This window comes from Canis lupus, chromosome 12 (assembly GCF_048164855.1).
Source record: "Canis lupus baileyi chromosome 12, mCanLup2.hap1, whole genome shotgun sequence".
NCBI lineage: Eukaryota > Metazoa > Chordata > Mammalia > Carnivora > Canidae > Canis > Canis lupus.
The window spans coordinates 58,337,486-58,361,624 of record NC_132849.1 but is presented as its reverse complement, the minus strand read 5'-3'; the positions used below and the strand labels follow the sequence as shown (position 1 = coordinate 58,361,624).

Here is a 24,139-nt window from a genome sequence, read left to right as displayed (position 1 = left end):
TGCCTCTCTCTCTCCCATGAATAAATAAAATAAAATCTTTAAAAAAAAGAAAAGAAAAGGCTTATGGTCAAGCTGTTTCTAGGACAATCCTTAATGCTGTAAAGATAGGTAAGGTTTTTCAGAAAGAGTCTCAAGTCGCACAGAGGCAAGCCTGGCAAATGACATGGGTGACACAACTGGACAGAACACTTGTCTAGTGCCATGATAAAATAATGTGACCGACTGTTGCACTGGACTGGATGGCTCTTGTAGGCAGGGACTCTGTCCTCTCATTTCCCAATAGCTGGCACAGTGCCTGGCGTAGAGTGGATGTTGAATAACTGTGAAATAAATAAATAGACAAGCAAATAAGGAGTGAGTGAATAAAGAGCCAGTGTCTTTTTTTATTTTTATTTTTTTTAAGATTTTATTTATTTAATTCACGAGAGACCCAGGCAGAGGGAGCAGCAGGCTCCCTGCAGGGAGCCCGATGTGGGACTCGATCTGGGTCTCCAGGTCACGCCCTGGGCTGCAGGCAGATGCTCAACCGCTGAGCCACCCAGGCGCCGCGAAGAGCCAGTCTCTTGATGATCTCGAAAGTCTCAGGACTTTAAATACCATCGAGGCCGAGAGCATTCCCAGTCCAGACGTCACCTGGGAGCGCTCGGCTCCCTGATCAAGCTGTCCTCTCATCCTACCTGGGCCTCCTGCTTCCTCTTCTCCCCGATTCCCACGCTGTCCCCGCGCGGCCTGGCCCTGCTCAGTCGGGCTTCACCCCTCCCAGGCGCTCAGGCCGCTCAGGCCCGAGACCCTGCGGTCATCCCTGCCTCTCTCTCCTCCCGCCCGTCGGGCATCCTCGTGGCCCTTCGAAGCCCGCATCTCCAGAATGTCCGAGCTTCCCGCGGTCTCCCGCACCTTCATCCTGCGCAAGCCCCCGCGGACCTGGCCTTCTCTCCACCTCTGCCTCTGCCCCGGTCGGACTCTTCTCCCCTCGAGCGTCGGGCTGAAAGCAGGGGCCAGACGGTGTAGACTCCTCCCCCAGCTTCCAACTACCCGGGGCAGCCAGTAGCCGAGTCTGACGGCGGGGGAAACCGAGGCCCAGGGCGCCCACACGGGGCCTGCACGGGGCCCAGCTCCGCGAGCGCGCGCCTCCCTCCCGGAGCCCACGCCGCTCCCGCGCCTGTGAAAGCCCGACGGGGCGGCGGCGTCCACGCTGGGACCCGGCGGGCTCAGCGGGAGGCGCGAGCGGCCTCCTTCCGATGTGGGCTGCAGGGCGGTCGCCGGGGCGGAGGAGAGCAGCCTGGGCTGGGGCTGCAGGGCGCGCGGGGCTTGCTCCCCGCAGCGCGCGGAGACGAACCCGCAGCCCCAGGCGCCCGGAACCCCAAGCCGCGGTCTGGGTTTCCGCCCGGCGGGCCCCTTCCGGCGCTCCCGGAAGCTGCGCTCGCTGCCCGGGTAACGGGCCCGGCCGGGGGGCGGCGGCGGCGGCACCACCACCGCTATGGACCTGGAGGAGGCGGTGAGCACGGGCCGGAGCGGGGCAGGCGGAAGGCTGCGGGGCGGGGAAAGCGCTGGCGCGGCCGGGGCGGGGCGGGGGGGGCGCGCGCTTCGGGGACAGAGGCCGGCGTTTCGGGCCCGGTGAGCGTGGGGGTGAGGGAGGGCGGGGCGTCCACGTGGGTGTGTTTCTGGAGGAGGACGGAGTTGTGGGTTTTATGGGGTGGCCACCCACGGGCCCATCCCCTCTGGACCGGGCCACCCGCAAGTTTCCTTGGACGGCGGGGTGGGCGTGGGAGAGCCGGGTCCGACGGGCTGGCTCCTGAGTCTCCCCCCCCCCCCCCCCCAGCCACCCCGCAACTGTCCCTCGGCATCCCCGCCACCGTCCGGTGATTCCAAACTCTCCAGGGTAATTTATCCAGGTGATCAGGACGCGGGCACCGCACACTTCACCGGCCTGTTGAAATAAATTCGGGTTCGGTTTTTTTTTTTTAAGATTTTATTTATTGATTGTTGTTGAAATAAATTCGGGTTCATTTTTTTTAAAGATTTCATTCATTCATTCATTCATTCATTCAAGACTCACAGAGAGAGAGAGAGAGAGAGAGAGGCAGAGACACAGGCAGAGGGAGCAGCAGGCTCCCTGCAGGGAGGGGCCTGATGCGAGACTGGATCCCAGGACCCCCCGGGGTCACGCCCTGAGCCACCCACCCAGGTGCCCCTCCGCATTCCTTTTTGTTGTTGTTGACACACTGCGCCAACCACTGCTCTCTTGTGCTGCGGTAAAGGAGTATTCGGCAATTAGATCAAAGAGAAGGTCAAAGACCCATCCTTTTAGGGTCTGCCTGTGTAGGTACAGAAGCGTTAGGGTGATAGAAGGCCTTACTTGTTATAGATGCTCAATAAATGTTTGTTGGATGATGGAGGCTAACGTCCGTACGTGCTGGGTTAATGAAATTAGTGACTGTATCTCACCATTAGCCCGTGTTTGCTGTGAGTAGAGATCACGTCTGTTTTGCTCACCGCTGAATCCCCGGCCCCTAGTTAAATGCCTCGTGCGTACACAGGTGATGCTCCTTATATTGCTGGATGAATAAATCGAAACTCGGAACAACCCCAATAAAAATCTGGTTCTTTTGCTGTATGTGTTTCTAGTATCATTGAGAAAGTTCCAAATGGTTTGCAGTTTTTATTTTTAAGGTTTTGTCTTTACTTAAATCTTGTCCTCTTTTTTTTTTCTCACAGCACTTTGCAGTTTTAGTAACTCATCCTTTTTTCCCATTTTACCCCTACCACCTTTTCTTCCTCTTTTTCCCCCTTCACACACTGTGTTTTAGAAACTTTTTAAATCATTTAATTCCACTTCAAACTATTCAAAAGACTGAACTATTCTCTTTGTTTATAGTTAATCTCTCGGATACATTTTTCTTTCTTTCTCTTTGTTTATAGTTAATCTCTTGGATACATTTTTCTTTCTTCACTCCCTCCCTCCTTCCCTTCCCTTCCTCCCTCCCTCCCTCCCTTCTTTCCTTCCTTCCTTCCTTCCTTTTTTTCTTTTAATCTGTAGGTTAAAATTCCAGGGAACCCTTTAAGTAGAACTGCAGGGTTTAGGTGCAGTGTGTTGAATATGGCTTGATAGTAACAGCTTTTCTATATTCTATAGAAAGAGTTCAAGGAAAGATGTACTCAGTGTGCTGCTGTCTCCTGGGGTCTTACTGATGAAGGCAAATATTATTGCACTTCTTGCCACAACGTTACAGAAGTAAGTAATATAGATCATTTATGAGTCTGCTAATGTTTTAAAAATTGCTATTTTAGCCTGATATGTAGCCTAGTTCCCAAATAATCATTGTCACTCATGTACTGCCCAAATTCCAAGAACGTAAGTAGTCTTCAAGTGTTTACACGTGAGTTAAGGAATTAGATTTAGGATGGGTTTTTGAAAAGATGTTGGGCTGCATTTATAAATAATTTCATGATTCAGACTGTGTAATATAAGGGAAAATAATTAAAATTGTACTTATAAGGTGATGCATTTCTCTTTATTTGTTAATACCTATATAAGTTTTTATGTGTTGTGGTAGCTTAGAGGTTTGGAAGATGGAATGTTGTAAAGATTGAAGACGGGAATATTGGAAATATGCTTCATTATCATTTTATCTTTGTACAGTACTTTAGAAATTACAAAGTCTTATTCATTATTTCATTTCCTCCTCATAAACACCTGTGAGATATAGTACCATGCCAATCCATGGATGGGGCAAGTAAGGCTCAGGAGTTGAATGAGATTGCCAAAGTCACACAAGTATAAAGTGTTGAGCCAGGACGTGAACCTGAGTCTTGTGACTACAGTGCTCATTTTACCCCATCACACCTGCCTCTTACACTAGAGATTGTCATACTGTCTGATATAACCTTGGTAAATGAGGCCCCCTTCACACTGGGAGTGAGTGTTAGGTCCTGTTCTAATCACCACACATTCAGGGCAATATAACCAAAATAATCAAGGGTGTGGACAGTCAGCTATTGGACAGGTAAACATGCCAGGGCTCCACTTTGGAAAAAGATTTGCTCAAAGTCTCCAAAGCCAGGAAAGAACAAATATTACATTTACCACATAGACTTAAGAAAGGCAAATTTGAGACAGATAAAAGTAACTGTGTAGACTTCTGCTTTTGGCCAAGATGGAGTAGCAGGGACTAGATTTATTTTCCTACTTTAAATTTTTTTTTTTTTTTTTTTAAATTTATTTTATGATAGTCACAGAGAGAGAGAGAGAGAGGCAGAGACACAGGCAGAGGGAGAAGCAGGCTCCATGCACCGGGAGCCCGACGTGGGATTCGATCCCGGGTCTCCAGGATCGTGCCCTGGGCCAAAGGCAGGCGCCAAACCGCTGCGCCACCCAGGGATCCCTATTTTCCTACTTTAAACAACTGAAAACTTGGGCATAATATATAAAAAAACTAAAAAAAAAAAAAAAAAAAAAATTTCCTTTGGGGAAAGTGCCTAATATACTTTGTTTCTTATACAGAGCTTTTCTTGAAACAATCATTGTTCTTCAGTAGGCAGCTGAAGTTGTTGTGCCTGCTTCATTTAAGTTACACAGAATATTAAAAAGATGCTAGCACAGTGAAATTTTGTGGATGGTGGATATTTCATTGATTATGGTGATGGTTTTGTAAAGATGTATAGATATGTATGTATTTGTATAGATACATGAATATGCATACATATACACATTAACTCATATACTTTATTTATTTTAAAGATTTTATTTATTTATTTAAGAGAGAACATGGCTGGTGGGGGGGGGGGGGTTGTGGAGAGGCAGAGGGAGAAATACTCTGCTGGTCAGGCAGCCCGATGTGGGACTCAATCCCAGGACCCTGGCACCATGACCTGTGCCGAAGGCAGATAGTTAACCGACTGAGCCACTCAGGTGCCCTTGCACTTTATTTAGTTTTTAGATTTATTTATTTTCAAGAGAGAGGGAAAGAGTGTGTGGAACACTAGTGGGGGAGGGACAGAGGGAGATTCTCAAGCAGACTCCTTACTCAGCATATTGGGGCCTGATCCCATGACCCTGAGGTCATGACTTGAGCCAAAACCAAGAGTCAGACGCTCAAGTGACTGAACCACCTAGGGGCCCCAATGCATACACTTTAAATATATGCAGTTTGATCCTCTTTGCTTTGATGCATGTAAGGCACTAGCAGTTTTACCCACGGTTGTTTTTGTAGCAGCAATGCAAATGTAAAGGTAGTGAAGGAAGATTGTGTCTAATTGGACTGTTTGCCATTAGTAGATGAAGTCAGTGTGCTATTTTTGTAGAAATTAAACTACATTAACTAATTGCCTCTTTTATTTCTGTCTTTGATAATGTTCCTATTTGATTCTAAATGATAAAATCTACTGCAGTCATTTTAACTTGAAAGATCTTAATACTACTGGACTACCGAGTTCTACATTTGAAAGAGAACCTGTATAGAGTAACTTGTCAAGAAAGAAGCATTCTTTTCTTTTTTGTGAAATTAACTTATTTATTTTAGAGAGAGGGAGAGAGTACAAGCAGGGGGAGGGGGCAGAGGGAGAGAATCTCCACTCCAGCAGACTCCTGGCTGAGCACAGCGCCCGATGTGGAGCTTGATCTCATGACCCCGAGATTGTTTGTTTCCTTGCTATTGAGTTTAATAAGTTCTTTATAGATCTTGGATACTAGCCCAAGACTTAATTCTTTTATATTTTGGTTATGAGAGAGGCAGAATCTTAGGCAGCAGCCCTTGAGAGCACTTGGAGTTGAAGACTATGGGATGAGTTATAGTCCCTATTCAGTCATTCTAAAATTGTGTAGGTTTGGTTAAAAATAAAAAGTAGTACTTTTATAATTTCAGAAATGAAAACTATATTATTCAAATACATAGAAAAGCAGGATAAAATGAATCTGTATGTAACATAGGCATTGCTGGTTACAAAAAATACAGTTCTCTTAATTCCAGAGTGTGGTTGGATGGTGGAAAAATGGAAAAAATTTGATTTTAACTTCAGGTTTTATTTTAAAGTGATTTAAAATAAAAGAGTGAGTAAAAAAAAAAGAGTGAGTGAGTAAATAAATAAATAAATAAGTATTCATTTATCAGACTTTTATTTAGTGTTTACTGTGTTCCAGGTACTGTTTTGAGTAGTGAAAAATTTTGAATGAAAAAGCAAAGTAAAGGTTAACCAGAATGTTACTGTCCTTGGTCCTGCAGTTTGGTTCATTATGCTTCCAAGAGCGTGCTTGGAAATTTATTTAGGGAGATGTAAAACTACTTTTTAATGGTTTGTTTCCTGCAGCGATCTAAGGAAGTTATAAACACTGGGGATATTCCTAATACTAAAATACAAGCCATCAACCGGGGACTTAAAAGAAAAAGAAAATTTGGTAAGCCCTTTCTTTATACGTGCTTAGGGATATGCAATGGAATTTTATTTTATTTTTAAAAAATATTTATTTATTCATGAGACAAACACACACACACACACACACACACACACACACAGAGGCAGAGACATAGGCAGAGGGAGGAGCAGGCTCCATGCAGGAAGCTTGGTGTGGGACTCGATCCTGGGACTCCGGGATCATGCCCTGAGCCAAAGGCAGATGCTCAACAGCTGAGCCACCCAGGTGTCCCGTAGAATTTTAAATAGATTGTCAAGAAGTTGCCAAATTTGTAAACAGGTCATCCAAAGTGGAATTAAAATGAGTAATTGTTGATGGTAAAATTGGAAGTAAATGTCTTTAAGCATATCCTGTTTTTATCCTGATTATGGTTGTGAGTTGCTTTTCCAGTGGAGCAACTATTATGCAAAAAATGATAATGGAGTGTATTCCTTCTTATCTGTTGACATATGTTTCTCTGTTCTGTGTCATCTATTAAGAATATGATTTTCTGTGCTTCTAAGAGAGATGCTTTCTAAAATGATTTGAGTATGGAATTGTCAAGTTAGACAAGTTCAACATGATGTTCAACTTATAGAAATCCACTTCTCACATTGAATTTTGAATACACTCTATTAAAATAGGAAAATTATTTTCCTTAAAATAATCTCAACATGGGTGTGCTTTTTAAAGGTAATCGACTTCATTAATCCAGTGAGTACATAGAATGACCATTATAGAGAAGAATCTGAGGTAAAGTCTAACTGATGCTTTTTGTTTCTGTAACTATCTAGGGCCAGATTCTCCAGTATGGAACCAGGCTAATGAGGGTGGTGGATTCTTGTAGAGGAGGTAGCTTTCAGTTTGCACACACATGAAACCTAGATATGTAAGTGTTAGTGAAATATCTATGTGAAATACACTGGTATTCTTAATAGAATAGCAGAGAGAATGCCTGAATGTTTATTATTTCTGTTTAACCTTTTAATAGTGACTATTTTTATTAGGCTGGTTAATTTTTAATTAAATTTTATTAGAGTATAACTTGATTAATTTGGATTTGACTTAATTAAAATGTATAGTTTCAACTTTAATTGCTGCAGGAAATTTAGATGCTTCAAATTAGCTATCAACTGGCTTAGATTCAACTTACTTGACCCTGCATAGTTTCTTATCTTTAAAATGAGGATGGTAATACGATTTGTTATGTAAAACAAAAACTCAGAATTTATAATACAACTTTACCAGTTTGTAAGAGTAGTGTTCTGGAAGAAGAGTGCACAGGTATACAGTTTGAGAAGTTTAAACTTCCTCACATTCAGAATGCATCAAAATTAGAGGTTTCCTCTTTCACTCATATACAACCCAAGAAATTGAGGTAGTCACAGGGTAGGGAAGAAGAGTCCTATGACATTCTGCAGTGGAGAGGGGATCTTGGAGTCCTAGTAATAGACTTCATAAGCTACGTGCTAAAGGTGTCGATAGTATGTTTTTCAAAGAGTTGTAACATTTATCCAGCAGGGAGGGGTACTACATTAGGGTCTTAACAGATTTTAATATTTTTCTTTAACTTGTAGTTCTCTTTAAACATGTAGCTCTGTCTGGTGGTGGCATATTTCTTCACAATCTCATATGGTTTTATTGCAGATTAAAGAAAATAACTTATTTAAAATACCTAGTACATACTTGATGCCTAGGCAGGTCCCAGTAAGTATTAGTTTCCTGCTCCCAATATCTCCCTCTATACTGGAACTGTTTCCAGAAAAGCAGAGTGCCATCAAATAGTTTATTTTGTCTGAATGTTCTTATTGCCCTTTCTTGTACTCTTGGACCATCACATCTTGGTTTTTGTTCATTCATTATCCAAATACTCATTGTTTCCTTTCTTTGTGAGTTGGAACAGAGGAGGAGAGAAGCAAAGGCTGAGTGTTGAGCATGCTTTCCTTCAGGATTCTGCTGGGTATTATCCAGTACGATATACTTCATCGTTGAGTACACACTTTTAAAGCTTATTTAATTTTTTAACATGGTGACTATTCATTTTTCTACCTTGTAATTACATTAATATTTTAGAAAAATTGTAGATAATTTAAAATATTTAAAATCTGAAAAATTCTAAAAATGGAGTTTAGCTTCAGCATTTGTGTACATATTTGCTGGATTGGAGCCAAGAGAGTGTAAGGATGGAAACCCTCTTCAGGAATACAAAACAATCCTAGCTGTAATGTGTAAAGCACGGTTGTAACTATGTAGTAGCATATTAATAAATAGGAGTACAAATGTCTGAAACATGTTATTTGTTATTTAGAGAAAGGCTGGGATTGGTATGTGTGTGAAGGTTTTCAGCAGATACTTTATCAACAAGCAGAAGCCTTAAAGACCCTTGGAGTAGGCCCAGAATTAAAGGTAAGTCCATTTGTGCCTAGGTATTAGCTTTATGTTTTGTTTGAAGAACAGTAAGATTTAGAATGAAACTAAGGAGAAAAGTATGGTTATCAGTAATGACGCTAGGGCTACTGGAAAAATCTTTTCCTTTTTTTGTGTTTTGGCTTTAATTCTTTTTTAAGATCACTGATTCCCAAAGTGTGTTCTACAGGATATAAATAAGCAATACAACCAAAAGAAAATAAAAAACGTTTTACTCTTTAGAAATTTAGGAAACAATGGGTTAAATAAAGTAAAACAAATAAATTTGCAGCCTTTTTGGTGTCTTTTGTGTGTTAATGTGCTTGTTTGATTGCTCAGGGTATAGTGTGCAGTATTCACAGTTTGAGAACAAAATCCTGTAGTGTGTGTATATAATGTAGCATCTATTAGGACTTGAGTTCTAGAATGTACTTCAGGGAGTGATACATTAAACCACTGGTTCTCAACCTTGAATGTGTATCAGAATCACCTGGAAGGCTGGTTAAACCACAGATTACTGAACCTCATTCTAGAGTTTCTGATTCAATAGGTCTGGAGTAGGGCCCAAGAATTTGCATTTCTAACAAGTTCCCAGCTGACACTGATGCTGCTGGTCCAGAGTACACATTTGGACTTTGCTGCCCCTCTAGAGTAGCACAGTATCTCTGCTATTGTGTGAATTTCATGTTTTTTCATCCGGTTGAAACCATTTCAGGAATTCTTTAAAAAGCTAGTTATTTAGCAGCAAGTGGTCATCATACACTTGCTTCATGCCCATTATTGGAAACCAGGCTCTAAGAGATCCAGCCTAGTTGGAGAGAGGGGTTTTTTTAATGTATACCTGGAATGAGTAAACATGAAATGATAGAACAATGTGCTCATAAGTGACATTAAGGGGAAAGAGAAGGCAGAAAGATCAATTGGCACTGAAGTGACCAAGGAAAGATTTGTAAAGGAGCCTTTGCTGTTCAAATCAGTGTTTGGGGCAAGATCAATGCATGGCCTAAAAGGACTCTGGGCCTACCCTGAGAAGTATTATAGGAATTAAAAATACAAAACATGAGACCAGATGGCACCCATGGTGGTAGTCTGGGGGTTTGTGAATCTGGTTTGTTTCAAGTCATCCTATGTTATAAATGCTTTTTAATTTATAATTTCGTATGGTTATACCAAATAATTACAGTAGGTTTACTCCTGTATAGTTTTCTACATACTTCATCAGGGTTAATCCTGAAAATGGTTTGTCTAAAATTAGCCAATGAATATAACTGTTTAGACCTGACCATTCCAATAGCACAGGAATGGCATTACGCTAAGAACACAGGCTCAGGAATCAAAACTGGCTTCAAATCTTATTCATGGATTTTCTACTTATTGGCTGGGTCATTGTGGCCAATTTACTCAGTTTCTTTGGTGGTAAAAAGGAGATAGTAGCTCTCTTGCAGTATTGTATTAGAACTAATGGATGCCTCTTACCTAGGAGGTGATGAATAAATAGAAAAGTTGTTTTGTTATCTTATTTTCTTCCACTTGGACCTAGTAGCAGCTTTGCCTCTAACTAGATGTGTAGTTACAGATAAGTTACTTTCTTTCTCTCATTTTCAATATACTAAATGTGCAAAAGGAAGGGAAGAATGAAGAATTTATTCACTAAGAATTTATTCACTATTTCGCATATACCTGATTTTGTAATGATAATTCTTTTTCAGAAAAGTAGGTAAGAAAGCTAAGAATACATTTAGATAGAGGGCAATATATAAAATACAGGTGGTATAGATTTATCAGTGTATTTGTCATAACCTGAATCACCACTCTTGTCCCTTCTACCTTAGAATGAAGTTTTACATAATTTTTGGAAGCGCTACCTTCAGAAGAGCAAGCAGGCGTATTGTAAAAACCCAGTTTATACCAGTAAAAGAAAAGCTACGGTAAGTCACAAGTCTGAGAAGCAGGATGAAAAGATATTCCTAGTGTGAGATAGAGATGAAGACAAGTTCATCTTCATCTGGATTTATGATGCTTGTCAGAATTATCAATGAAGAGGTTTCTCTCATAGTCTAGAAGGACAGGGTTATTGATCTAGACATTGGAACTAATTTTGACTTTTTTTTTTTTTTTTTCTAATTTTGACTTCTAATTCGACTAGTTGAAACAAAGAAATTTGTAGTTAACTTCTAAGTAGAAACTTAAGGAATTTCTATTGTAGTATTAAAATGTTTTGTTTTTGCATGTTTTTCCTTTTGCTTGGAATATCCACTACCTCATATTTCATGATTCAGCTTGTTCTCTCTACTCAGCGGTCTTTATGTGAAGAAAAATAAGTCTGGCTGGTTCATCACCCCCTCCCACATCCTCCAAAGCATTTATATTTTTAGTTTGCTTTTAACTACTTTATGAGTATATCATAGGAAGTTTTATTTGGGGGTAGGAGAGGATTCCACTGGTGAAAAAGGCAAGTTTGATAAACTAATATGATCTTGGGGTGCCTAGCCGGCTCAGTTGGTTAAGCATCTGCCTTCAGCTCACATCATGATCCTGGGGGACTGGGATTGAGCCCCATGTCAGGCTCCCTGCCCAGTGGGGAATCTGCTTGTCCTTCTCCCTCCGCCCCTCCTCCCCCTCTTGCACTCACACTCTCTTTCTCTCAAATAAGTAAATAAAATCTTTATTAAAAATTCTGATCTTTAGAATTACATAGTTAAGGTATTGGTTGGTTATATTTTTATACTGGGGGTTTGCCTAGCACATAGAAAATTTGAATCAGAACCTGGAATTCTCTTTGACATTTTAACATTTTTAGGTTAAGATATTTAAAAAGATTTTGTTAACTCGAATAAACATCTGTCTAAGGTAATATTAGTATCACTAAAATCTTCTCTTTTTTTTAAAGATTTTACTATGCTAGAGAGACTACACAAGAGAGCGCAAACATGAGCAGATGTAGGGACCTGGGGAGGAGGGCAGAGGGAGAGGAGAAGCAGACTCCTCGCTGAGCTCTGAGCCTGATGCAGAACTCGATCCCATGACCTGAGTCAAAGGCAGATGCCTAACTGAGCCACCCCCACACTAAAATCTTCTTGAGGAATAAATAAGCACTAAGCAAAATTTTAACCTGATAAACAAATTGTTAATATAATTTTTATCGAAGAGTATAGCTACTTTGAATATATTCTCTTTTGAAAGGATAAAGGAGCACGTACTTTAAGTTAGAAGCTTAGTCTTCAGTATGGTACTGGCACTAAAATGGACACAGATCAATGGAACAGAATAGAGAACCCAGAAATGGACTCTCAGTTCTATGGTCAACTAATCTTTGACAAAGCAGGAAAGAATATCCAATGGAAAAAAGTCTCTTCAACAAATGATATTGGGAAAATTGGACAGTCACATGCAGAAGAATGAAACTGGACCATTTTCTTACACCATACATAAAAGATTCAAGATGGATGAAAGGGCTAAATGAGAGACAGGACTCCATCAAAATCCTAGAGGAGAACACAGGCAGCAGCCTCTGTGATCTCAGCTGCAGCAACTTCTTGCTAGATACCTCTCTAAAGGCAAGGGAAACAAAGGCAAAAATGAATTATTCGGACTTTATCAATATAAAAAGCTTTTGCACAGCAAAGGAAACAGTCGACAAAACTAAAAGGACAACTGACAGAATGGGAGAAGATATTTGCAAATGTCTTTTCAGATTAAGGGCTGGTATCCAAAATCTTGAGAACTTAATCAAACTCAACACCCAGAGAACAAATAATCCAATCAAGAAATGGGCAAAAGATATGAACAAAATATTTCTTTAAAGAAGACATACGAATGGCCATAGGCACATGAAAAAATGCTCAACATCACTCATCATCAGGGAAATACAAATCAAAACCACAATGAGATACCACCTCACCCCAGTCAGAATGGCTAAAATTAATAAGCCAGGAAACAACAGTTGCTGGCAAGGATTCAGAGAAAGGGGAGCTCTTTTAGATTGTTGGTGGGAATGCAAGCTAGTACAGCCACTCTGGAAAGCAGTATGGAGGTTCCTCAAAAAGTTGAAAATAGAGCTATCCTATGACCTAACAGTTGCACTACTAGGGATTCACCCCAAAGATACAAATGTAGCAATCTGAAGGAGCACCTTCACCCCAATGTTTATAGAAACAGTGTCCACAATAGCCAAACTATGGAAAGTCTATATGTCCATCAACAGATGAATGGATAAAGAAGTTGTGGGGTGTGTGTGTGTGTGTGTGTGTGTGTGTATATATATATATATATATATATATATATAATGGAATATATTCCATTATATAATGGAATATATATATATAATGGAATATTACTCAGCCAGCAAAAAGGAGAAATCTTGCCATTTGCAATGACATGGATGGAACTAGAGGATATTATGCTAAGTGGAATAAGCCAATCAGAGAAAGACAATTATTATATGATCTCACTCATATGTGGAATTTAAGAAAAAGGATCACAGGGAATGAAGGAAAAAATAAAATAAGATGAAATAAATCAGAAGGAGACAAACCATGAGACTCTTAACTCTAGGAAACAAACTGAGTGTTGCTGGAGGAGAGGAGGGGAAGGATGGGGTAACTGGGAATGGGCATTAAGGAGGGCACTTGATATAATGAGCACTGAGTGTTACATGCAGCTGATGAATCACTAATATCAGTGCTATTTCATGGGGAGTGATCAGGGAAAGTCTCCTCTCCCTGATGAGGAATCTTAGGTGCGAATAAGCCATGAGGCTATCCAGGGGAAGAAATGCAGAATTTCAGGCCTCACCCAGACCTACTGAATCAGAGTCTGCATTTTAACACAGTTCCTAGGTGCTTCTTATGCACACTAAAGTTTGAGAAGCCCTCTTCCAGATAAGACATGGTGGTGGCTGGGGCCATGTAGTAGCAATGGAAACGATAAGCGCTAAGATTCTAGATAAACTTTGGATTGAGTCATCATTATTTCCTGATGGATTGGATGTAGGATGTGAGAGAAAATGAGGAGTTATCAAGGATGACTTAAATTTGGGACCCGACGCAACAGGTGGAGCAGGAAGATGTATAGTTTGGTTTTGGACACATTAAGTTTGAGATAGCTGTTATACACCTAAGAGGAAATTGTAAGTACTCAGATTTACAACTCTTCAATTCAGGAAAGAGGACTGTTGGAGATCCAGATTTGGATGTTGTCAGTCTACATTATAATCCTCAAATCTTAAATGCCATTGTTCGGAAGATGTGCCCCAAGAAAGAAAATAATGCTGCAAATCAAACTGTGACATACCATTGGTTGTAAGATACACCCTGATGTCAGGGCTACTAAAATATGGGGAGAGGCAGTGTACTTTAGAGTTGAAAACAATGTAGTAAGTAGTATTTAAAACCACAATACCAGGTGACATTAACAAGGAGTGAAGACAGAAGGGGACCAAGGACTGAGTTCTGGGCCACTCTAGGGTAAAGATATCTGGGATAAAAGCAGAACCAGCAAAGAAGTCTGAGGAGCAACTGGTAAATTAGGAGGAAGCCTAGAGAGTGAGGAGGGGGTGTTCTGGAATTCAAGGAACAAAGTATTTCAAGAAGAGGGGAGTGATCAACCGAGAAATACAGCTTCCCAGTCAGGAAGGGAAAGGGCTAAAAATGGATGAGTGGAGCAGTGGGGCTGCAAGTTTGATTAGAATGAGGTATAAGATAGGCTGAGAAGGGAGAAATTGGAGATGGCGAGTCTGGATAACTCTTCCAAGGCATTTTTCTGCGAAGAAATACACAGAAATTATTTTGTAGCTGGAGTCAAGGACATTTTTTTAAGTGAGATAAATGATAGCATATTTGTGTACTTGATAGAAATGATATAGGAAAGAAGAAATTCTCAATAGAGAGAATAGAAATGAGGGATAATCTTTGAGTAGAAAGGGTGGCATTAGGTGCAGAGGGATAAACTGGCTATTTATTTATTATATATTTTAAAAGATTTTATTGATTTACTTATGAGAGGCAGAGACATAGGCAGGGCAGGCTGCCTGCGGGGAGCTTGATGCGGGACTCATGATCCCAAGACCCCAGGATCACATCTTGAGCCGAAGGCAGAAGCTCAACCACTGAGCCACCCAGGTGTTCCGAAACTGGCTTTTTAGATGGGAGCTTGGATAGTCAACCAGAAGAATCAGAGAGTAGAGTATGTGGTCAAATTCCTGGCAGATGGTTGGTTACATAAGCTTGTAGACATTTTCTTCTGTGATTGCTTCAGTTTTCTCATTGAGTCCATGCTTATTTGCCAGTCTTATGGCATACCTTGTCTTATATGCTTACCTGTAGAGAGAGGATCTTTTCCCTGATTTTTTTTTTCCTTATTCTGTTGTGAGTTTCCTTAACATGAGTTTTACTTCCTGTTGATAAGATTGAGTCTTTTGGTCCATGTGGCTGATAACATGGCTTTTTGACTGTGATCAATTTCCCCAAAGTAATGTCAGCTAATGAGGCCTTTGGGTAGCCAGCCATCTGGCTTTCTTAGGGACACTCTGACCACCATTTCAACAGTATATGTGTAAAAAATTAAACAGTGCTATCAAATAGTATATCCTTGTCAATTAAGTGTTATAAATAGTAAAGTACCAGATGAGTTCAGGGAATCGAGAACTCATTGAAGAAGAGTTGGTTAGAAAGCATGATAGAGTAAATAAGAAATTGAAGAGAAAGAGAAGAAAAGATAACCCAGGTAGGAGAAATGGAATTAGCAAAGATCAAAGTGAAAATTCCCAGGTAAGCTCAGTGAAGAGAAGCCAGCATTGTGCAGGAGTCATTATTGATGTTTTTATTGGTGTAGCTAGTAGGGCTATAGGAGAGATGTTAGAGGAGAAGGAATCCTGATGTGTCTGCTGGCAGCCTGTTTCCTTGCTCACCTTTATCTGTAGCCTTTCGCCAGGAGCAGCCAGGGAGCACATTGCAGAGCTAAAGATCCTTTGGTTTTAGGAACTTGGTAAATGGTTGCAGTTTTCTAGAATAGTTTACTCTGTGGTGTTTCAGATGGGCAGGACTTGGTTAAGCTCATGGAAATTAACTGCATTTTAAATTCCTATGTAATAAGCGGGACACCTGGGTGGCTCAGTGATTGAGCGGCTGCCTTCAGCTCAGGGCATGATCTCGGAGTTCTGGGATCGAGTCCCACATCGGGCTCCCTTCATGGAGCCTGCTTCTCCCGCTCTGCGTATGTCTCTGCCCTTCTCTCTCTCTCATGAATAAATAAATAAAATCTTAAAAAAAATTCTTATGTAATAATTTTATGTATGTTATTTTACAAATAGGTATTAGAAGATAACCCAAGTCATTCAGACTGGGATAGTGAGCCTGACTTGCTGAGTGACTTTAGCTGCCCTTCTTTTGTTGAAAGTGGAACAGACTCTAAGCCTGATGGCCACACTCAGAAGCCTTTCCCCATCAGCAGAACATCACAATCAGGTAAAAATGAGAATCAGACTACCTAGAATTTTAAAGCTAGTAATATGTCCTAAAAATAATTTAGTCTAATCTTTTCATATTCCAAGGAAAGGAACTTGGCCTAGCAAGAAAGAATGATTTGCTAAATAATATGGCTAGGAGAAAGGTAAAATAAATGAAACCTTAGTGGAATTTTTAAAAAGGTACATTGTTTCCACACGAGTATTTTTGTATGATTTTTAAGGAGATTTAACAATATGTGGATCCAGAGAGAAAGAAGCTAGCTCAACAAAGATCACATATGTGTGGGCTCAGAATTTTCAAAGAAAAGTTGCAATAGAGAGATGGTAGATCTTAGCCATATGGTCAGATAGGTAAGAATCAAAGATGATATGCCCAATTTCTAAGCATAGGCTGCAGTAAAACTTATTATATCATATGTATGTGTGTGAATTTTACTTTCTGATTTAATTCCATAATTCTAAATAAAAAAGAAGTATGCTTAAGGTAACAGAGACCTTCTTAAAGGATATATTCGTGATTTTTATTGTTTCCAGATTACTTTTTTTTTTTTTTTTCCAAGCAACATGGTAGAAAACAGACCTCAAAGAACAGACCAAGTTCTTATTATAGATTACTAGAATCTTGATGTGTGCTGACAGGGTTCTTTGGGAAATAGCTTCCAAACTGGTGTTAGGGATTGTGGGTAACTAGATTGTGCGGTTATATAAAATTTTCAACAAAACCTTTCTTGTATGGACTACTGCTTTGCAAGCCTCTTGCCCTCCAGAGTAAAAATTCCTTTTATCAGTATATCCGCATTACTTGCTGGATTGCACAGTGACACAGATATCAGATAAGTTACTTTCTGTGTCCAAAGAAGAAGTTAGGATCATAGAGTAATTGAGCAGCAGTGAATCTCTGGTTTCTAGCTCCATGCTTTCAGACAAGCCTGAACTAAAACTGTCCCAGATGACTAGGACTCTCAAATCATCCAAGCCTTTTAGAGCACCATGGTTGTTTACCTATGTTAAGAGTTTTTGTTTGTGTGTTTGTTTTTTAGTAAATGATGATCCTTACAGCTTTGTTTTAGTTTTTACGTTTAAAGTAACTGCAAATATAACCCTTATTTTAAAACTATAAAATACAAATATTCACAAAGAAAAAATCTCCAGTGTACCATCTGAAAATAACCACTTTCCTGTGGTAGATCATTCCAGAAAATTTTTTATTCATGTGTTTATAGGGAGAGAGGGAAAGAGTTTTATTGTTTATTTTTACAAAAAATGTGAACTATTTCTTCATTCTTTACATTTTCTAATCAGAATTTTACATGGATATAATTCAAAAAGACTTTTACAAAGTCTGTTATGAAAATATTATTTTCATTGTTTCATGTTTAATATTATGTTTCATTGTTTCATTATTCCCCTAAATGTGCTTTTCCCGAGAGGGATTCATTTTCTGCTCTTCTGCAATTTCCATAGCTTCTAATACTATATCTTGATTTCTGCTTTGGGAAATTAGCTATTAAATTACCATTATTGAAGATGAAGTCTTGGCTCTTTCACACATTCCTCACCGCCCCTGTCCCCATGTAGTCATCAGCAGACAATTGTGCATTTCTCTTTCTCTATCTTCACAATATAATTATAATTTTTTACTAGTCCAGTATTTAGTGTGAGCCATATAGCTTATGATGACACTTTCTGTACATCTTTTTGTTTTCCCACATTTGGTAATTGCCTCATTATTTGTTTAGTTTTCTATTTGCTTGTTACTAATCTATAATTTATTACTAGTGTATTTCCACATGCCCTCCCATTTCTGAAAATCTCTCAATTTCTTAGATATTCTACCAATTTCATCTTCTGGAAGAAGTCTTTGTGGAACTTCTGACTTACTCTAATCTACAATGATATATCTCTAAACCTATGACCCAGCTATCTTTGGTATCTCTTCACCAACATCCTGAAGATTCTCTTACTCCTCTTTTGTTAAATTCCTTATTTCCTTGATCGTATTTCATCTTTCCTGGTTTGCTTTCTCATTTATGTGGCGCATCTTTTCTTTTTTTACTGAGGATATTGATAAAGCTATTGATTATGTTCCCCCGACTTGATTCTTTTGGCCATTGCTTTTTGAATTAGAGGGTTTCTTCAAATGTTTAGGATCCTAATATGACTAGTCTTCTTAAAAATGGAGACTAAAAAATTGAGTGAAAGCCTTGTACCCATGCTGAGTTTTGTCAGTTGTGCTGTGCATGATCTAGCTGGATTATTTTCTTAACAAGCTTCCAGCATTATCATCTTTAAATCTTTTCCCCCTGAGCTGATAGGATTTTCAAGAGAAATCTCTTTGAGTCATCTGTTTGGAGTGTGTAATCCTGGCTGTTCTAGGAACTGGGTGGGTAGAAGGCCTCAGGGGAGTGTAGAGGGTGGGGGTTTTCTCTGTACTCAATATGTACACTTTCACTTAATCTTCCTGTTTTTAATAATATACCCTATGCTTAATTGTGTATATGACTGACATGCCCTATTCCAGAGACCCTTTGTTTTACTGTCTCCAGAGGAGAAACTTCCAATTAGGAAGGGGCAGGCAGACATTTGCTACATAGAGTTGGGGTAGGAGTCTGAGTGTCTGACTGCTTCTCAATCAGACTTTTGGGCGATCTTTCTGGTGTTAGACCTATTTTCACCCAATTTCCAGGGTTTAACCAATTTGAGAGCTTTCTTTAGCAGTCCCCAGGGAAAAATTGTTATTTTATGGTTTTCCCTTCTTCTGGCTTTGAACCAGCTTTCTTGACACTGCTAAGGCAGTAATCACCTCCACGTAAGCTTTCTAGCTTTTAAATTTTTATTACTATTGTCTCCTTTTCTGTGTTGTTTGTTCTTGAGTTTATATATAATTGTAGGGAGACAGAGCAGAGGCTACTATGTGTTTTCAATCTGCCATCTTAACTGAAAGCCTCTACAAGTTGTTGTATATATATGTATATCTATGTGTATACTTTAACATAATATTTTATTGAAATTTGTATTCTTATAATTCTTTTAAAACTATCCTCCTCAAACTTTAAATTCCCTTGGAATCAACTGGAATCCTTCTTAGACCACAGATAGATAGGCTCAATAATTTGCATCTCTGATAAGTTCTCAGGTCATGCTAATACACCTGGTCTAGGGACTATACTCTTGAGAACACCGACTTAAACATTGAGTGAATTGATATTAGTATTCCATTGCATAGAGTTATTTAATTAAATTTCTATTCACTTTGGTTGTTTTAAATTTGTTTCATATTATAAACAGTACTGCTACAACATGCCTTGACTTTGAATCTTTGCATGTTTTAAAAACCATTTCAGGGATCCCTGGGTGGCGCAGCGGTTTGGCGCCTGCCTTTGGCCCAGGGCGCGATCCTGGAGATCCGGGATCGAATCCCACATCAGGCTCCCGGTGCATGGAGCCTGCTTCTCCCTCTGCCTGTGTCTCTGCCTCTCTCTCTCTCACTGTGTGCCTATCATAAATAAATAAATAAAAATTAAAAAAAAAAAAAAAAAAAAACATTTCACTAGGGTGAAAATCTTGAACTGCTAGCCTGTTTGTCATCAAATATTTATTGGGTTCCTCCTTTGTGCTAGCCTGTTCTAGGCACTGGAGACATAGTGGTGGGCAAGGTTGTCTGCCTTCAAGGGACTTAGATTGTAGTGGGAGGTGCTAGACAGTAAATGCACACATTTATTCAAAAGTTCAATTATTGGGATGCCTGGGTGGCTCAGTGGTTGAGCATCTGCCTTTGGCTCAGGGGATGATCCTGGGGTCTCAGAGTCGAGTCCCACATTTGGCTTCCTGCATGGAGCCTGCTTCTCCTTCTGCCTAGGTCTCTGCCTCTCTCTGTGTCTCGAATGAATGAATGAATGAATAAATAAGTAAATCTTTAAAAAAAAAAAGGTTCAGTTAATGATAAATGCTATGAAGAAAGGATTTGTAGGATTTGGAAAAAGGGATTTTGAGAAATAATTTAGAGAGTTGTCCAAGAAAGCATGGGGTCTCTTACTTGGGGTCATTCTTAGTCCTGCTTGCTACTTACCCTACTTCTGGCTTTAAATACCAGCTGTATCCTGACAACTCAGAAATTTCTATCTCTAGGTTCTCTTCTGAACTACAGATTTTTTTTTAACTACAGATTTTTATATTCAGCTGCCTACTTACCATTTCGATTTGTATAGTTAATAGGACATTATACTTAACACGTGCAGTTCTGAATCTTGATTTCTTCCATCAACTCTGCTCTTTTACTATCTTCCTTGTCTCGTAAATAGCATTTCCATTCTCCCTATTGCTCAGGCCTAAACTCTCAGAATCACATTTTCTACTCCTCTTTTTCTCTCCTACTTCACATTCAATCCACCAGCAAATTCTTCTGACCCTGCCTTCAAAATATGTCCAGATTCCAACCACTTCTCACCACCTGCAGTGCTACCACTCCAGTCCAAGTGCTTGTCATCGCTGTCCTGGATGGTGGTGGTCTATATCCACTCTTGCCCTCCTATGGCTCCATTCTCCTAAAGCAGCCAGAGAGAGCTTTTTAAAAACACAAATGAGATCAGGTTGTTCCCCTTTTTTAAAACTCTCCAGAAACTCCTTATAATATCCAGAATAAAATCCAAAGTACAAAAGATGACCTCCTACAAAGCCCTGTGTAATATAGTTCTTTCTTTCTTGCTTTCTTTCTTTCTCTTTCTTTCATTTAGAGGAGAGGGAGAGAGGCAGAGGGAGAGAGAGAATCTTAAACAGGTTCCACGCCCAGCACAGAGCCTTATGCAGGGCTCAGTCTCACAACCCTGAGATCATGACCTGAACTGAAATCAAGAGTCAGATGCTAAAAAAAAAAAAAAAAAAAAAAAAAAAAAAAGGAATCAGATGCTTACCCGACTGAGCCACCCAGGCGCCCTCTTACATCATTTCCTACTACTTTCCTTTCACCCAGGATGCTTTCACCACATTGGCTTTCTTGCTGTTCCCCCCCCACCCCCCGCTCGTTTTTTTTTAAGAGATTTTATTTAGAGAAAATGCAAGTGGGGGAGGGGCAGGAGGAGAGGGAGAGAATCGTAAGCAGACTTTGTGCTGAGCTCGGAGCCCTATGTAGGCTGGACCCTACAACCCTGAGACCATGACCAGGGCCGAAACCAAGAGTCGGTCACTCAACCAACTGAGCCACCCACATGTCCCCTTGTTTCTTTAAGTTCATTCCTGCTAATGAACTTGGTGTTCTTCCTGAGATTCTCAAGACTTACTCTGAATTCATTTAGGTCTCTGCTCAGATTCCATCTTCTCCAAGGGCTTCACTGACCACCCATATAAAGTATCACCTATATCCTCTTCCCATCACTTCGTATGCCCCTATATTACTATTCTGTGTAGCACTTACCACTGTCTTTCAGTTGTAATTTTTTCCTGTTGAGTGACCATCTCTCATTACTAGAATGGAAGTTCCAAGGGACACAAGATGCTGTTCCCTGTCATTTCCCCAGACCTAGAACGGTGGTACAAAGAATGAGATGAGTGTTGAATGAATGAGGGAGGAAAAATAATGGTCCTATGGTTAAGGTGCCTGGAGGATGAGAGTGAGATGAGGTGCTGCCCTAGCTAGCGTTTTGGAGAGTATTTCAGAGCTTTAGAGGGACATGTGGCTTGGGGCCTGGATCAAGAGCAGTTACATACTTTTTGTTTTGCTTTAATTGTTTATTCTTTTATTTGAAGAATTGTTCCTATTCATTGTAAAAAATTCAAGCAGGTCACATCCCTCTTTAGAATCTCAGCTCATACCACCACTTATCCCACTCCCATAAAGAACCAGCAATTACCTTTTTGGTCAGTTTCCTCTAAGCTGTCATTGTTCTTTATTGCCAAATTGTTCTTTGTTAAAGATTGTATCAATTATAACTTGATTTTAAGATATTGAAAATGCCTCTTTGGATTTTTTTTTTCTTGTTGTTGTTGTTGTTCTTCTTTTGTTGTTCAAACAGTTACTTTACTTTTTAAGTTAAAAAAACAAACAACTCCATTTATCCCCTAAGAAACAGCATCCATCTGTTCTGGATCTCTTGATGGAGTTACATATTCGCTACAAAAGGAGAAAGGAATTGTGAAGATGACGGTGCCAAGGACACTTGCTTTTTGCTATCTGTCATTACTGTGGCAAAGAGAGACAATTACTCTTTCAGATCTTTTGCGGTAAGCTTGACCTCTCGTATGATGATGTCTTTGCTGATTATCTGTGTGAACCAGGGGACAACCTTTGGATATCTTGAATTTTACAAGGAGGCTTAAATTGAGGAAGAGACAGGAAAGATTGGGTAGCTGAATTCTAGATCTAAAATATAATCCTCCTCTGGCTGGTAATTCATCTCCTTGGTTTCTTTATTTATATAGTGAAATAATGGTATTTACCTTACACAAGTAGTTGGAAAATTAATTATGCAATATGAGTAAAATGATCTATGAAAAGTGACACTTAAGTACCTGAGTGGTAGTATTAATTATTTTGCATTTCTAAGAAAGAGCTGAATATTGGCAAATGGTTGTTAGTAGCTCCATAGCAGCTTATGTTGGTATTGGTAAGAGCTAGAATATAGGTTGTCGGTGTTTGTAAGGTAAACTAAAAACAAAACTATTAGAAAAACCCGTTAGTGAATGGTCAATATTTACATTTTTTCAGGATAATTTATAGCGTTTTATAGTTAATGAGTAAATAGGGCATTGTGTATAAGACTTTCCCATTAAATAGAAGATGTGCCAAAATCATAGTATGTTCATGTTTCCCTTGTTTTATATGTATTCTAAATATTAACATTTGGGTTTAATCGATGTCTAGAGGGATTTTAAGAGCACAGATTTAGAACCAGACTCCTGGGTTTGAATCCTGACTATGCCATTTATATGTGACCTTAAGTAAATTATTTAATTTCTCTTTGACTCTGTGTCATCCTTGGTGAAATGGAGCTGATAATAACATCTACTTCACAGAGTTGTAACTACTTCCAGTAATACTACTGCATGAAAAGCACTCAGGACAGTGCCTAGCACATAATAAGAACTCAATGCTAGTTATTGTTTTGTTTTCATCATCATCATCATCATCATCATCATCATCATCATCAGTACTAGGCCTTTTGATTAAATAAAATGCCTCCAGTAAATGATGATAGTGCCTTTGAATTTGGCCACATCAACCAAATAACAAGGCTTTTCTCAGAGGTGATTGCCCTGCATACAGATAGTACATGATTCAGTGAATTTTACTATTAAGTTAAAAACCTCACCTTGTTCTATATGCCTTCATTGGGTGATCTCATCTTCTCCCAAGGCTTTAATTACCATCTATATGATGATGACGACGCCCAAATTTATATCTGCAGCCCGGACTTGTCTAGTGAGAGTCAGACCCATATATTCATACATACAACTGCCTGTTGGACACTATTAGGTGTCTTTATGGTATCACAAAATCAGTATGACAAAAAGAGGTTCATCTTTCATCATTTTTCTCCTCAACCCAACTCCTTCTCCAGTGTTTTCTTTCCTCATAAATATCACACACTCCATTTCTTCCTATCCAGAAACCTAAGATTCATCCCTGACTCTTCCCTCTCTCCACATCTATAGTCAGTCATATCCTGTCAATTATACTTCCAAAACAACGCTTGAAACAATTTTTCTCCCCATCCCCTCCATATCTTCTCCTGCATTACTTAGCAACCTCCCAAGTGGGCCCTGTGCTTCAGTCTTGTGCCATTCCTGTCCGTTTTCCTTTCCATAGCCCAGGGGTCTTAGAGAAACTGATCAAATCATGTCGCTAGAGCTGGGTAAAGGGGCTGTCCAACTACCCAGGGCAATCT

General features: G+C 39.8%; 1 protein-coding gene and 1 long non-coding RNA gene across 7 annotated transcripts in view; one reads left to right on the top strand and one right to left on the bottom strand.

Moving 5' to 3' along the window:
• Positions 1-1,360: 1,360 nt before the first annotated feature.
• TAF1B (TATA-box binding protein associated factor, RNA polymerase I subunit B) overlaps positions 1,361-24,139 on the top strand; it is a 66,684-nt gene continuing 43,905 nt past the window's right edge. Inside the window, exons 1-7 of one of the 3 annotated variants that reach the window (XM_072771124.1) lie at positions 1,361-1,495; positions 3,134-3,232; positions 6,304-6,391; positions 8,697-8,794; positions 10,627-10,722; positions 16,104-16,257; positions 22,319-22,475. In XM_072771124.1, the coding sequence (XP_072627225.1) occupies positions 1,478-1,495; positions 3,134-3,232; positions 6,304-6,391; positions 8,697-8,794; positions 10,627-10,722; positions 16,104-16,257; positions 22,319-22,475 (710 nt within the window). In that variant the 5' untranslated portion in view covers positions 1,361-1,477. The remainder of the gene's footprint in view (positions 1,496-3,133; positions 3,233-6,303; positions 6,392-8,696; positions 8,795-10,626; positions 10,723-16,103; positions 16,258-22,318; positions 22,476-24,139) is intronic. The other 2 variants (XM_072771126.1, XM_072771125.1) reach the window with 2 other exon arrangements.
• LOC140601771 (uncharacterized) lies at positions 17,640-22,386 on the bottom strand. Of its 4 annotated transcripts, none has more exons than XR_012004838.1 (4): positions 22,106-22,386; positions 21,670-21,774; positions 20,710-20,803; positions 17,640-19,755 (listed from the first exon to the last, which is right to left on the bottom strand). It is a non-coding gene; the product is annotated as an uncharacterized lncRNA (long non-coding RNA). The 4 variants fall into 4 exon arrangements; XR_012004837.1 differs by lacking the exon at positions 17,640-19,755 and adding an exon at positions 19,957-20,132 and having other exon boundaries at positions 20,707-20,803; XR_012004836.1 differs by lacking the exon at positions 17,640-19,755 and adding an exon at positions 19,957-20,132.